This window comes from Ascidiella aspersa, chromosome 5 (assembly GCF_963924565.1).
Source record: "Ascidiella aspersa chromosome 5, kaAscAspe10.2, whole genome shotgun sequence".
Classification (NCBI taxonomy): Eukaryota; Metazoa; Chordata; class Ascidiacea; order Phlebobranchia; family Ascidiidae; genus Ascidiella; species Ascidiella aspersa.
In genome coordinates this window covers 24,864,904-24,880,083 of record NC_139451.1, presented here as the reverse complement: position 1 = coordinate 24,880,083, position 15,180 = coordinate 24,864,904, and the positions used below count along the sequence as shown (strand labels likewise).

General features: G+C 37.3%; 1 protein-coding gene across 1 annotated transcript in view; it reads right to left on the bottom strand.

Annotated features, from left to right (window-relative positions):
• LOC146145571 (uncharacterized) overlaps positions 1-14,639 on the bottom strand; it is a 35,387-nt gene extending 20,748 nt beyond the window's left edge. The window contains exons 1-6 of the mRNA XM_083390620.1: positions 14,376-14,639; positions 11,790-11,943; positions 10,921-11,071; positions 10,135-10,252; positions 886-1,326; positions 244-402 (exon numbers count right to left, since the gene is read on the bottom strand). Of these exons, the coding sequence (XP_083246746.1) occupies positions 244-402; positions 886-1,326; positions 10,135-10,252; positions 10,921-11,071; positions 11,790-11,943; positions 14,376-14,639 (1,287 nt within the window). The remainder of the gene's footprint in view (positions 1-243; positions 403-885; positions 1,327-10,134; positions 10,253-10,920; positions 11,072-11,789; positions 11,944-14,375) is intronic.
• Positions 14,640-15,180: the final 541 nt, after the last annotated feature.

Here is a 15,180-nt window from a genome sequence, read left to right as displayed (position 1 = left end):
TGCTGTCATTATAGTTGACCTATCATTTTCCGACCAAAATATATTGCAGGTTTAAAAAATAGATCTGAATTATTTTAGCTTAATAAGGCTACGGCTTGTTTCAGTATCGGGTATATAACGATACAAGAAACGAACAAACTATAGATAACGTCAAGTATGGATCCAGACTACAATCCGATTGCGAATGATACATGAACTGTTTTACAAGTGTTTGGATGAAATACTGCCTAAAAAGTATTTTACCTGGTAAAGAAAAAGGAATAGCGAGGCAGTAAATGCGATGACCCATAAGGCTTTCCTGAAGGTAAACCGGCCCGCGGTAAAAATGTAGTTGATTCCATGCAAGGTCGAATTGGACGCGAAAAATATAAAATCCGACGGCTTGGGTTCTCGCCTGCCACGCTGTAAACAAGTTGATTTAAAACTATGAATGCAGATTTAAATTTTAAGAAAATCAAGAATATCATAAACACTTGAATAATTTACGTTTGAAATTGAGAAATTGGGAACAGTAAAAAGTATCTTAATTGAGTGATTTTTTGCTGTATATGGCAAAAAGTATTGAAAGATTCATTCTTTTGTTTGCATACGTTTCGGCAAGTGCTTATGACATTCTTCAGAAAAGGCATACTAAGTTTTAAAATGCAGCATAAATTAAAAACGTTAGGCTTCATTTGACCATTGAGCTATTTACTGAGATTACAGCAGCATCGATTAGAAAGACCAATGGCAGTATCCCAAAACGAACACCGATGATAATAATAATAATTGGAAATCAAACACAGGGAGACCCATCGTTGCCGGCCAATAGATATAGCTTCGAAAGCCATTAAAAAGTAGCGACAACGTTGGCGGATCGAAGTCAACGAGCCCTTTAACACTTACAGGTTCCTTGTTAGAGCAGTTGCTCGACATGTCCGAATCCCCCGAGAAAGAGCCGCGACAGTCCTGAGCAAAGGCCGCCGCTCCGTTGTCCCGGGCCTGTTGCTGTCCTCGGTCCAGTTGTCTCTGCTGCTGCTTGTGATGCTGCTGGACAGCGAAGACTTCCATCGACTGCGACTTGTAGGCAGCCGAAGCGTTCTGATTCAGGTTGCGCTGTCGTGCTCGCAAGTTGTTGTTGAGCCTCGGAAAGGTGTTGGACCGCGTGTCGATTTCACTTGGCGTTGGGATAAAGTCGTCCCGGCTATGCTCGTGCGGCATGTCGACGTACAGCACCTTTTCCGATTCGAACGTGAGCTTGTCGCCGGTCGGCTCCATCGAAAAGCCCACGGCTTTGTTTCGGCCTATGTTTTGGTCCCAGAATTGTGCGCGCAAAATCCTATACTTCTAACTATATAACGTCCTTACAGAGTGCGGCGCCGTGTTAGAATAGCGATATGTGCGGAGTTACAGGCACACTATAGGTTTAACGTACACCGAGCAGCTACAAACACAAAGATACAATTGAAGCATTGCAGTTTGTATAACAAGGTTTGTTGTACAAAAGTAGGATTGCAATATGAATTCATATAGTGCCTTTGGTCTCAATAATATTCAACATCAGTAAACAGTTGTTAATAAAAGTATACTGTTTGTCGCACGAAGCGCAGGACATACGCTTACTCAACTACGGCGAAACTGGTCGTTTCGACTTTGGTATACAGTTTTTATTGTAAGCTTATCACTGTCAATAGCTATATATTATATATAAATTGTTTTTTTTTGGTATTTTTTTGATTATATTATCCTGCATTACCACACATCTTAGCTATCACTTTTGTATTCACTGTACCTTGCCTTGTAATCTATTGCAGGCAGATTTGCTGATGCCTTTTCAGCATATAAGATAAATAGCTTATTTTAATAGCACCGTGTATTCTCAGGTGTCATATTGATCCGCTTAATATAAACATGTTGAACTGCATCAATAAACACCTAAGTCAATCATTATTGTGACGATGGTTCTCTAGAGGCAGGGTTACCACCTGCTAAGACCAAAAGCTAAGATCTGATAACTTGGTACGGATCCAGAATTTAGGGGGGGGGTTGGACGAAAAATCCTAAAAACATTTAATATTCTCTGCGCCAAATGCAGCTTAAAGCAACTGAATCACGCAAAGCGGAAAAATGATTTTATTTGATGAATTGAAAAAACATTTAATTTAAAACTGTCTATCGGGGGGCGGATAACTGGTAGGATTTACGATTGTGGGCCAAGTATTATATTTTTTGTCGAACTTGATTAACTTGATTATATCGTAAAACGAAGGAAATATTGGAAACCGTGCACTAAACACTGTAGGGAGGCTTAATAAATTTTAAAATAAGGAAAAATAAGCATCTTATTTATAAGATTTGTTGTTTAGTATCCAAAATTTCTTGATCTTATGATAACCCGGCTGATTTTAAGTCTGATTGACTTAAAAACAATTCGTTCCAACTGTCAAACGACAGACAAAAAATTTAACCACTGCGCCTCAGTGAACGTTTTGCTCGAGGAGGCAAAGCCTGTTTTCTGACAAGTCACTTAAGCTTAAAGCACACTGTGAAGTTCTTAAATTTTGGTTCGGACCAGCTAGCTCTTACAGCATTTTAAAAAAAACTACGAGTCACAGTGACTGTTTTGCGAAAAGGCTCCGACTGTATTTTTCAGTTTACTCTTTAACTTCAAACATTACTGGCTATCACAACATTTTAAACAATTGGCAAAAACTCAAACTTTATCTAACCTATAACTTGAGTATAAGCACAGAAACTGTATTTTACTCTTTCCAACTAAAGCAAATTGAACGTTCTTAAATCGAACAAGGTTTGCTGTGGTTATCCGCAAGAATTTAAATTTCTCATATACATCTTATATGATTGATAATACCTCAAACTAAACCTTAAAGTCGTTTTACTGATACAGGCACCGCCATCATAAGCTTTAAAAAAGCCTTTGAACTAACCCAACTTCACAACAGGTGTAGCTGTGTCTAACCGCAAACGAACATCTCTCATCAAACTTTAAACGACTCTTAAAAACCTACACCTTAAGTCAAAAATTGACTGCTGCTGGGCGTTCTAAAATATTAACCAAAAAAAAAACAAGAACTTTTGAATACACTTAAACGAAAAAGCGTCAATCATATTATCGAAAGCACCCTTCGAGCCGCTAGAAAGGCTAAAGCGTGATGTACGCCTATCTCGCTCTAACCCAGGGCCAGACGGAATGCCCCGGACTGCTAAGCTCAGCTCGACGCAGGCGCTTTACTTGAAGGAACACAATAATTGCGCGGAAGCGGCAGGGCGAGGCGCAGGGCATCCAACGGCAATCGATTCCTTTCCGTCCCATTTTCGATCGAACCGCGGGTGCCCAACCGCATGACAGTCGGAAGAAAGAAAACCGAAATTGCCCGAGAGGAATTGAAAGGCTTTAAAAGTGGCGTATTGTTGCGCGCGCCAATATCGCTCTATTGTTCACAGTTCAATGGCGCAATTAACGGGATTCTTTTAGACTAGCTTTTAAACGCAGTCCCTGGGGCGGCTTAGGATTAATATAGCTCCACAATGAGGGTTATTTAGGGGTGATTGTTTCTAGGGATTTCATGTTGTTTTCCCAGACTCGAATCTTGTCCAAGGTATAGTGTAAAGCAATTCATGGACACGATCAAATTTTAAAACAGTTTTTACCATGGGCACTTTGAAATTAATACAGCGCCACAGTGAAGGATAGTTAACCGTGTTTTCCTGGTAATTTTTATGAATTTTTAAACTTGCATCTTAGACTTATAGATGCCTAATTTACGCAATTAATGTAGATCTTCCAACCTTTTTCTTTATACACCGCCCACGTGGCTATTTAGAGATTAATATATCCCCGAAAAATAGACTAGATATGTTTCTCTTACATGGAGCTATATTTTAATTTGGTAAATATTCGTTTGCCTATTTCTCGTGATAAGAAAAAAAAAACAATTATTGGGTTTAAAACACTAACAACGAACAGAAAACGCTCGGAGTTCGAAAATATAGTCAACCCTGCGACGATCAATACAACAACTTGATCAAAAATGACCAGACAACCAGATTGGCCAAACTCCGAAACAAATATTTTCCAAGTGAGAAACACTATAATTTATTCAGTCACCGATGGTTCTATTCCATTAATCTATCAGTTTTTGAAAATTTTCGCTGATATTTTTTTGTTTTATTGAACAAATACTAGAACAAGGATTCACATAAAAACTTTTCTATAAAAACAAATAAAAATCAACTGACAGCATGTGCATCCAAACTACGTTATCACAATATTAGCCATGAACATTCGCCGCTATCTATATCAATCTATATCCAAAAAAGAAATTTACTAGCAACGTTGAAGTTGGGAGCAATCGATACGTCGATAAACAATTTCTTTATCAGAAAAACAACGAATCGATGCTTCAAGTAATTTCAAAAAAATATATTTTAGAATATGTGGAGCACACTGATAAGATGCTACAGCTGTACCGCTCATATTCGCCTGACATGTTTTTTAACAGAATTTAAACTGACCAGCTGGTTGAGTTTACATAAATTGCCTCGGAAAAATATGTGGGATTTAGTAGCGTGCTGGCGTTTTTACTTTTTAATATAAACTTTTTACTTTTTTTGGTTTAGGTAACTGCACCAAAGTAGCAGCACCGTCCATTTTCGAAATACGCTCGATCTGTAAAGTACTCGACTAATTTAAAACCCGCCAAAGCGGCAGTTTAGGTCGTCTTTTACACAGGCGACGCTAACCACCGTCCGAAAACACCACCATAAAACGATATATTCGCGCAACGCATACTCCCGATTCCAAAATATTCAACACATCACAGTCGCCTTTCGCGCCTAACTCAACTTTCACGCTTCGTGAAAAAATCCGGATTAGCGACTGACGTAATTCACTTGATCTTTAACGAAGAGAGAATGTCCCCCCTCCCCCCACCCCCCTAGAGAGCGGCGATCACATCTGGCGCGCGCGCGACCGAAACCGCTAAATCACCAGCAATATGGCATATCGTCGCAGGTCGCAGGTCGCAGGTCGCAGGCCGCAGACGTGAAAAAATTTGGTTACCTTTTAAGTAAACTCAGTTACCTTTTAAGTAAACAGGTACATGAGTTCGTCACAACAACTTTTAGGGTTTATGAAACCAAAAGGGTTAAAGAGCAGTGATCTAGACCAAGGGTCGCGAACAGTGGGTCGCAACGCAAATTTGGGTTAACCAATACGATGTGAGCACGTTGCACTAAATTTAATTAAACTCATGCACACTTTTATAAAAGTGTAGTAAGAACATCGAAGCCCGTTTCGAATATCTCTTTATTCATTTTCGACATAATCTATGTCAAAATGCTACCTACTTCTGAATGGGTTTTGACATTCTAACTATACGTCTCACTACAACATCCAACCATAATGCTCCATAGTTTATAAAAGTGATTGTTCGATTAATACGCTAATCCGTGAAATCTTTACAATACCCACTGAAAACAATAGCATAAAATTAAACTTACAATTATCTAAAATTAAACACATATTTCATTTATTTTTTCTAAAATATGGGAAGAAAATGTGTATAACTTCAAGAAAAAATCGTAAAATTAAAAAGTTTCACGTTGAATGTGACAATGTTGCAAAAGTAGCTTATACGTTTCATTCCATGAAACATAACCCATTTAGCCCTTCCATATAAACTCAAAATTTCTTAACATTATAGTCACGGCCGGCGAATATTTACCGGAAAAATGTAAAAAAGTTCATCAATGTAAAAGTCGAAGCTTCTACTGAACTGTAACTTCGTCTAAGCTGCCGTTAACCCTCTGAATAAACTATATCTGACAAAACTAATGATAATCAAAACCTAGCAAAAACGACCAAGTATAATGCCTAACCAAAAACTAAAGCTCAGCACAGGTATGTGAAATAAAAGTGACAAAGGCAAAAGTTTCGATTCTATAGAAACAGTCAACAAGACAAGTAAGACTGACTAAAAGAACAAATCAAACGCAATGAACTTCGCCTAAGTCAAGGGTGGCGGATTTGGACAGCGATATTCGTGAGTAGCGTTCAATTTCTATCGCGCCTTAATCCAGAAGACTGCCCTGCTCGCAATGAATATTTCATAGTGCGCGGCCTTGGCGTTTAAATGACGAAGTAAGCCTATTAAGCCGGGTAAATAAAGGAGGGGGCGAATGCGGGCGCGCGTAGGCCCACGGCTAATCGAATACCCATTGATTTGACATGATCCGATACCGAGCAACTTTCTGTGCACCCCCAGGCCTGCGAAAACCTGACGTCATTGGAAGGGTGAAATTTCTGTACCAGATAGAAAACAAACCGCGTCATTTTTGATGTTTGCGTTGAAACAACAAACACAAAATTGCGTCTTTGGGGAAAAAGAGAACATATAGAAAGTAAAATATGATCTTTCGATATGTTGTAATTCTTTAATCACCTTTAACTCTGTCGTAACTTCAATTGCTGCTTGTGCTAAACACATAATCTGATCTAAGTATTTTTGTGATGTTTTGACCCAAGTTTAAAATGCGCCGTAACTATAAACGCTTCAATTTCAGCTGTTGCAATATGCGATATAACATTATTATCTTTACATCCAGGTATATAAACGTTTACTTGCATTTTGCTACAAAAAACACAACAATTTTTTTGTTGTTTCGTCAAACGTTTTTCGCGTAAGGTATAGTGTGCAACAAATCTATAAACTCCTTTTCGAAAAATTCACTTAAAGATAAAAAGTTACAATAGTAAGTGAAGTACCTGCGTTTTACGACAGTTATCGGTCTGTTATTCGACCATTTTAGCTCAAATATACACAATAATTCGTATTTGGTTCATCGTATTCAATTCACAATGGATGCATCCCGTCTATCCTTTAGTTATCGACGTTTATTAGTTGATATGAACACTGTGTGTCATCGAGTTACAAGAATTACTACACAAAAAACGAGTTTCATAATGCAACCGCTAACGATAAACAGCGCGAGCTAGCGGTTCGAGGTCGAAGTCCATAACTACCGCCAGAGGGCGCGCACAAGTATAATCGGCGTATTGCCTTGGCGTGGCATTAGCGATTTAAAGGTTGTCACTTTGTGTTGGCGCCGCGCAATAAACCGAAGCTAGGCCGCGCCTCGGTGCATTAATTTTGAACCCTGGCGAATTTTATCCCCGGGGGAAATTAGCGTCTAGTCGGAGCCGGTTAAAATCACGTCACGTTGACACAGGTAGTCCCTATAATGAGACCTTTACCAACAAATTGGTCCTTGAAAACATCGTTAGACAAACATGGCCTGGTGTGACCCTTGAAGAAATATCTAACTACGCATTTTCGCAAGACCATAATAACCAGTGTTGTAAGAACTTAAGTCACAGACTTGACTTAAGTGTACTAACGTCACTGTTTTCAATTGTCCCGAAGTATTTCAGTCAAATAATTTGACTTTAGTCTTTCGGTTTGGTTGAAATAAAATGTTTATATTTAACAGCTTTTTATAAAATTGTGCACAAATATGAGCTTACTATATATTTCGCGTTTTTGTCAATTTTCAGTTGAGTTATTGCTTATAATCGGACAAGTTTACAAATTGTATTTGTTTTATGTTTAATTTTTATTACACGAAATTGACTTGAAAAGTTGGAATTAACTTTATCTAATTGTGACTTGACTGGGACTTGCTATTTAATCAAAAAGTCTCGACTTGGACTTAAGTTATTTTATGAATGACTTGACTGGGACTTTTTAAATGACTTGTTTACAACACTGACAATAACTTTAACTTCAACGACTAGACAATTGTTTTCTTTTTTTGGAAGCTAAAAACTTTCATATTTTTCGGGGAATACTCAAACGCTTGTATACACAGAAATGTTAAGTTTCATTGATTATAAAAAGGCGCATGACAATTCCTGCCCAGAAAAAAAGTAATTGCTTAGTTAAAAAACACATTGTCCTGCCGGAATGTCGTCTGGCGAAATCGTTTTTGAGGAACTCAGGACGAAGGGTTAGTTAGACGAACAGAAAATAGACGCGTAAAATTCAACTAATTAGTAATCGATGCAAATAAGGTCACCGACTAAAGGAACTGCGCCGAAGTTATGTAAGCGCATGTTAGCAATTTTGGAGAAGGCGTTTAACATAAAAAAAAACGTATCATAAAGTAAAACTATGATACACCAAGGATAACATTTAGAAAAAGTGGGCATATAAATTAGTTTGCACCACAAAAATAATTGTATGTATTGATATGTTGCCTGGCGAAGCACGTTCTAATTTTAAATGCAAAACAGATTCAACAACATTTTTAACCACTTTGCAGTTTAGACAACACTACTCTTATCAACATTTGTCAAATCGTTTTTTATGCATTTACTGTTTATTTGTTTAACTTAAATTTTTCTAATTTTCGGATTAAGAAACATCATAATACATTTTTTTCTGATGAAAAATGTGATAGCGCAAAAAGAACAAAAGTATTAAAAGCAAGATGTTTGAGAACCTGTCGAACCACTGCTTTACAATTGATCGAATTTACAAAAAAAAAAGCTAAAAAAAGCTTTCGTTCAAGGTGGGAAACTTAGTAGCGTATCAAGAAAACAAAATCTTCTGCCAGACATCTTTGTATGGCTTCCAACCACGTTGGCTATCTGGCTAGAGAAAAAAACACGGGCTCTCTTAAATTGCCGACACTAATCGGACTTCTGATTAACAGCTAGACGAATCCGAAGCCATTTAAGGGCGTGAATTATTAATGGGGCTTAGAGCATAAAACGAGTAGCAGACTGACTACATGGCCGATATGCTGTTAGCAGGGTTGGCGGGTGACCCCAAACGCATTAGACCGGAGAACCATAAATAAATAAATAAATAAACGTAAAACACCCCGAGCCTGACGCTGACTCTACAGAGAGATTATTATTTTGCCATTAAAACATAGCTTGTCGTGAGTAAAGGTGAAGACTTCTAATATGAGCCTGTTGTCTATTGATAACTGAAAAGCTATTTATATGAAGCAGCAGTATTCTAGTTAATATGCATCATCCAGCTTTTCCACAGGCGATATCTTAGCTCTAGCAAGCCAAACAGAATATTTATGCTACTACAAATACAAGTTTATCAATATTAAATTTTAAATCAAATAAAATGGAAGCTATGTTGCACTCTGACCATCCACAATTTCGATAAAAATAATCTAAACAAGTTGGTCACCTATAACAGCGTAACTGACATCTAATTAGGCACAGACTGATGGAAGATTTAGGTTCATCTGATCATACTACAGTGACAAAATACAGTTCTGTGATATCAAACAACAACAAAAAACTTTTCATGTATACCTATGAAACTCTCTTACACGTTCCTTGTATACACCTGATTCAAACAAGCAGGACGCTAAAATACCTGTTCTTAACTTCTTGAACTCTTGACAGAGTCATTTCACTCCGTTGATATTGTATGTTGAGTATATTGACAAATCTCAGGACACACGACAACGTAACACAGTGATTCAAGCCGTTGGTATCAAACTGTATCCAGCAAATATCATAAAATAAAGTAATATGAAACCGCGAAACGTCAATCCCACTCGCCCAGGCGTTGGTCAAACGTCAGTGGACACCGGTCACGTGTATAGTGACGTCAAGTTGGGCAACGCATTACGGTAAGATAGGAAAATTACTTCCTAAGACTACAACCTATAAACAGCTTCTTAACAACAACTGTTCACCCATAAAAGTACAGGCTGATAGTTTTTAAGATTATCTGATCATACTACAGTGATAAAAATACAGAGATGAGTAGTGTAAAGCAACAACAAAAACTTTTTATGTAGAGCGTATACCTAAAAGCAGCTTTAATAAGTGCTGATCGTCCCGCAAAATACTTTCACTTTTCCACAGTTTCAAGGCAAAAGTACCTTTCAAATGGCTAAGCCAATCTTTTCTTACAACAGTTCCAAACACTAATTACTCACACAAACAAGGAAACCGTTGCAATGTGAGTCAAATTAACGTTCTAACTTAAGGCAAGACTGCGGTTAAAAGTACGTATAATTTTCAAAGCGGCTTGCAGGAGGCATTGTAGCCAAAGGGTGATTACATAAGTAGCATGTCACTGTTTGTTAAGTTCTAACCTCAGTAAACCAGCTGGCATCGCATATGCGTCCTCTGTACTTGCATTCCAGAACCATGTCTTGAATGTCGTGGCCGGCCCGCGAGTAGAACTCAGACATGTTGAACTGCCCCCTTGGTCTGCAGTAACAATAATAAAATGTTTATTAAAAATTATAAAAAAATGTTTATTAAAAAAATATTAATATAAAATGTTTATTAAAAAATAGTTGTATCGTTATGTTATTTAAAATATTGAATCGAAACTATAAAACATAATCATTTGGTATTTGCATTCATTTTGAGAATAATAGCCATGCTAGAAGTATTTGGTTTTAGAATATTGGCAAAATGAAGTATTTTTAGTAAATAAAATGCGACACCACAGAAATTCACCCTGAAACAAACATATAGTTAAAAATCGTGGACTATGCGCAATTTAAGGTGGTTTTACAGAAAAAACAATGATAAGCGAAATCCAGCTTGGAATTTCAACTTACAATTAGACTGAATGAGCATAAACAACATTAAAGCAGCATGTCAATACAATTTATGCTTTGTTCGAACTTCATGTAACTTTTATCAGGGCCGTACTGGCTGTGCGAAATGACGACTGTTTTAAAGCAATGCACTGGCGGATTCTGTTTCACGTCCGCGCTACATTAGTTACAATTATTGTTTGACAGCGTTTGCCAAGCTAACAAATTACAAACATCGGGCTTCGAACATTAGAGCCCTGGTCTGGTAATTTCTTAATCTATAAACTACTAAGACAATCGATGGATCTAATAGGCGAGATCGACACTTACATAAAAGCGCTATTAAAGTTGGTTAGGTCGTCTATCCGCTCCTTAACTGCAGTCAACCTGGCTTTAATGGAAGGTTCTAGCATGTCGATTTCGTTGTAGAACTGCGGCTTTATCAGTGAATCATTGACGTCCAAAAACCCCAGCAGATTGCCTGTTAAAAAATAAAAAATTAACTGCACTGCATCCAATTTGCTTTCACGTATTACAGCTCAGTGTTTTGTAAAAATTTAAGTCAATGACTTGAATTAGGTCTTTTGGGCAAAATGACTTGACTTGACTTAAGTCTTTTGGGACAAATGACTTGGGTTGAAATAAATTGTTTTCATTAAGCTGATATAAAATTGGTTTATTTATCTTAAAATTTTAAACAGTTTATTTACACAGTTTAAAGCTTTATTTTTCTGACAAGGGTTTGACTTGAACACGTGACAATGCCCCGTCAAACTGTAGTCTTGTCTATGTTCAATACGCAAATGCATATTTTTCTAAATTGCGTTACAAAAATGTCTTAGTAAATTTTGATTAAACCGTTTTAGCAATAGGGCGTTTACAGGCTTTGCGCTATAACAGCTATAACATCTTTGTAGTGTATAGCTTATCAAATAAAATATTTTTTAAGTTTTTCTCATTATTTTAAACCAACTTCTAGACAACATTTTGTGTTGGTAATTGACATACGGTTAAAAACCGCAACATAACTACATGTTTTCGTTTGATAAACCAGCCAAATACGTTTAAGATTAAGGTAATTAAACAAGTCTCGTCATCTTTCGTAAAGGCACAAAGAGTGTCTGTCTCTGTCGTTGTTAAAAGTTAGGTTGCACATCTCGACAGAGCTGAGCTGTGTAAAATCTATAATGAATACTTACCAACGTGAAACATGTCGTTCTTGGTTAGCTTGCTGAAACGCAGCTCGTTCAGGTTGCAAATCGTAACACCCGGAAAGTTGAGGTCTCCCGCCGTTATTTCGTCGATGCGCGTCACGTGGGGAAAGTCAAGATAGTAAATCACGCGGTTGGAGCTCTAACGAAAAAGAAACAGACGTATTGAGCATTTAAGTCACAGCTTAGGAGTACATTGAAGTACCAACTAAACCGGTTGTTATTCTATTTTAATAGGGTGCAGGTTTTTAATTGAAGTGTCTGTAAATAAGCAAACTCTAACCTGACTTACAGGTTCTCGGCTATTGCTCAATTCCAAAAAGTGGTATGTGAACAAAAATAAACACGTAAATCGTTAAATGAAAGCCCCCAAAAAAACACACCATAGCAAGACCCCATGTCTCGAGTCAAACTAAATTTATTATTTTAATCGAGTCCCGAGTCTGTCTCGAAGCTGAATCAAGGAAATACATTTTTCTAAAGGTTCAAGGTTGTCAAATTTCAGGAACTAAAAACAGTCCTGAGTCCCAGCAAATCAATTAAAAGTAAAAAGGTGTGTGTTTTTACCAACTACTTTAGGGCTAGTTTCATGATTAGCTTGCTTTGAAACATTTGGTATTATTTTGAACCAAGTTCTTCCTGATTATATTTTGTGCAACAAACCCTCTTCCCTTAGTATGAACACTCTGTTACATTCGTCTAGGTTTTTTGCAGTAAAAATAAACGCAGGCGATGAGAAAACATTTAATTGAAAACATTAGCCTACCTAAAATAAGTTCATTATAATATATATGGGCAATTCTAACCTCCTGTTTTGAATGAGCCGTACCGTATACTAATGAGCAACCCAGAGAGGATCCATCTTTACTATAAAAAGCAGCATCCTTGATGCTATAGTAAAACGAATTACGATAGAAATACTGTATCGTAAAATGAAACAAGTTGCTCACTGTACCTCCGCACTATTTCGTCTCGTGTATTAAATATGCCTTAATCATAATTTGATGAACAAAACTAAAGCCTGTGTGGAGTACCAATAGTGCCAGTTTTTGGAACCGCTCAGTCGACAACCCTGCATCACCTGTACTTGGTCACACCTTATCCTATTTGGAGTGCAGCGAAACATAACTAAGTGTTTTGCATAAGGTGAAATCAACAGTATATGAACCAAGTTAAACACTGTGTCTTCCAACCACGACATCTCTCAATTAATCTAATTTAACCATAATTTAGGCAACATGGAAGACGACATTGAAGGAAAACGAGTGATCCTTTGATTTTTCGCTCGATTTTGTTTTATATGGTAACAAACTGCTAAAGTTAAGACCGCAATTTAGGCTGAACTAGAAGAACGCGCCAGACTTGTAAGGAAAAAAACGTTTAAAGGAAACAAGTTGTCCATTCATGATACTTTGACCAGAAAAACTACAAAACCTTTACTTTAATTTGGTTTGAGTCGGATTCGGTACTCAGGAGTCAGGTTTCACTTTACGGTTTCACAATCAGACTGGTTTATTTGAAAGTTAAACTAGACAAACTCAACTGCAGCAGAAACAGTGTCAGACGTCGGAGAAAGTTCAATAAACAGATACGAACAGTTATTTTAAAACAAGTGGTAAAATGTCCCTTCCTCAAAATTACCATAGTTTGACGACTGTAGCGTGTTTTTGTTGTTATTTTGTCGACTGCTAATTCTAACTTTAATTATTAATTTGCGCCTTACTTTAAATTAGGGTCTAAGGGACTTGGGTTCGCAATTACCATAGTTTGACGACAAGAAATTTAAAAAACCTACCCACGTCGAAACAGTGCGAGGTTTGTAAATAAAATGAGAGATATGCCAACAGATTATTAAAAGTGGTCAATAGTTCACTTTATTACAAACCTGCGTGTCCATGCAAATAACAATTGGAGCAAATCAATTTCGAGTTAAGTCCCTGGTCATAAAATTAAACGTTAACCTTTATAAACTGGTATTTTAAAGCAGTACGATTTATTAGCAGTAACTTAACTAAAAAAAATAACAACAAAACACAGCATATAGCAAACAATTTGTGTTATGTGCAAAACTTAAGATGAATAACCCAATTTTATAACAAAACGTGCTTAATGAAAACACTTAATTTCAACCCAAGTCATTTGTCCAAAATATTCAAGTCGAGTCAATTTATTTGTCTAAAAGACTTGAGTCAAGTCAAGCCAAGTCTATTTAAAACAATGACACTTAAGTCATGTCATTAAATTAAGTCGTTACAACACTGCAAACCTGGCAACAGTTGGACAATCTAAACTAGAAGGACCCATCTGCAGCAGAAAAAGCGCTAGGCTCGTGAGAAACATGAATAAACGCAACTAAACAGACCATAGGAAGCAAGCGGCCAACAGTTTCTTTTGTTACGAACCTTACCACAGTTTGACGACAAAAACAGAAGAAACCACCTGCAGCAGAAACAGCGTTAGGCTTGTGAGAAACACGAATACACACAATTAAACAGTCGATTAAAGCAAGTGGCCAACACAGTTCTCTTGTCAGAAACCTTACCACAGTTTGACGACAAAAACAAAACAACCCACCTGCAGCAGAAAGAGCGTTAGACTTGTGAGAAAGGCCACCGTCCAGGCAAAGCGACGCAACGAGGAATGGTGGAGAGCGAAGATGTGGCTGAATCCGTGCAAGGTCGAAGAGGCAGAGAACACGTGGATGTTGGATGGTCGAGTTGAGGCGTCGGAATCGTCACTTTCAGTGTTGGACTCATCGTCTCCGATGTACCTTCGCCTTCGCTTGCTCCGAGCGCGTTCAGCAATCGGCAGATCGGCCGTTTCGCAGCTATTTCTCATTTTTTTGTGCGCCTAGGGAGGGTTTGCTATAGTATAAACGGTGGAGGTTTTTTCCTGTGGAAAAATAGTTAGAAACCATTGAAGTGTTTGTATCAGTTGGAAATTACTAAGAATATAACCGGTGTTATTCAAAGAAAGCGAGTATGTTTTCTAAATCAGTACTAAACAACAAGGTAGCTTTATTTTTGGTTGAAAAAAAAAACGTCTGAAAACGTCCCATTTACTTGTAATCGATTTATTCAAAAGCAATTGACTCGTTGAAAAAAGAAATTTTTATTCCATTGACAGAATTCTGGCTTTGCAATAAAAGGCTTCTGTTCGAACTTTAAAGACATACTCGAAGGAGGCAAAAAAAAAACTAATTTAGGCCAATGTTTTCCGCGCTTAAATATTAGATTGTTTTTCATATGCCATCAAAACTCAATGAAAATCTTCACATGAAACGGAAATTTTCTCATGTATATAAACTTACAAAAAACAAAGTTCTCCTCTACTGAAAAATATTTAGATGACCCACATGGTATAGCGCACTTATAATGAG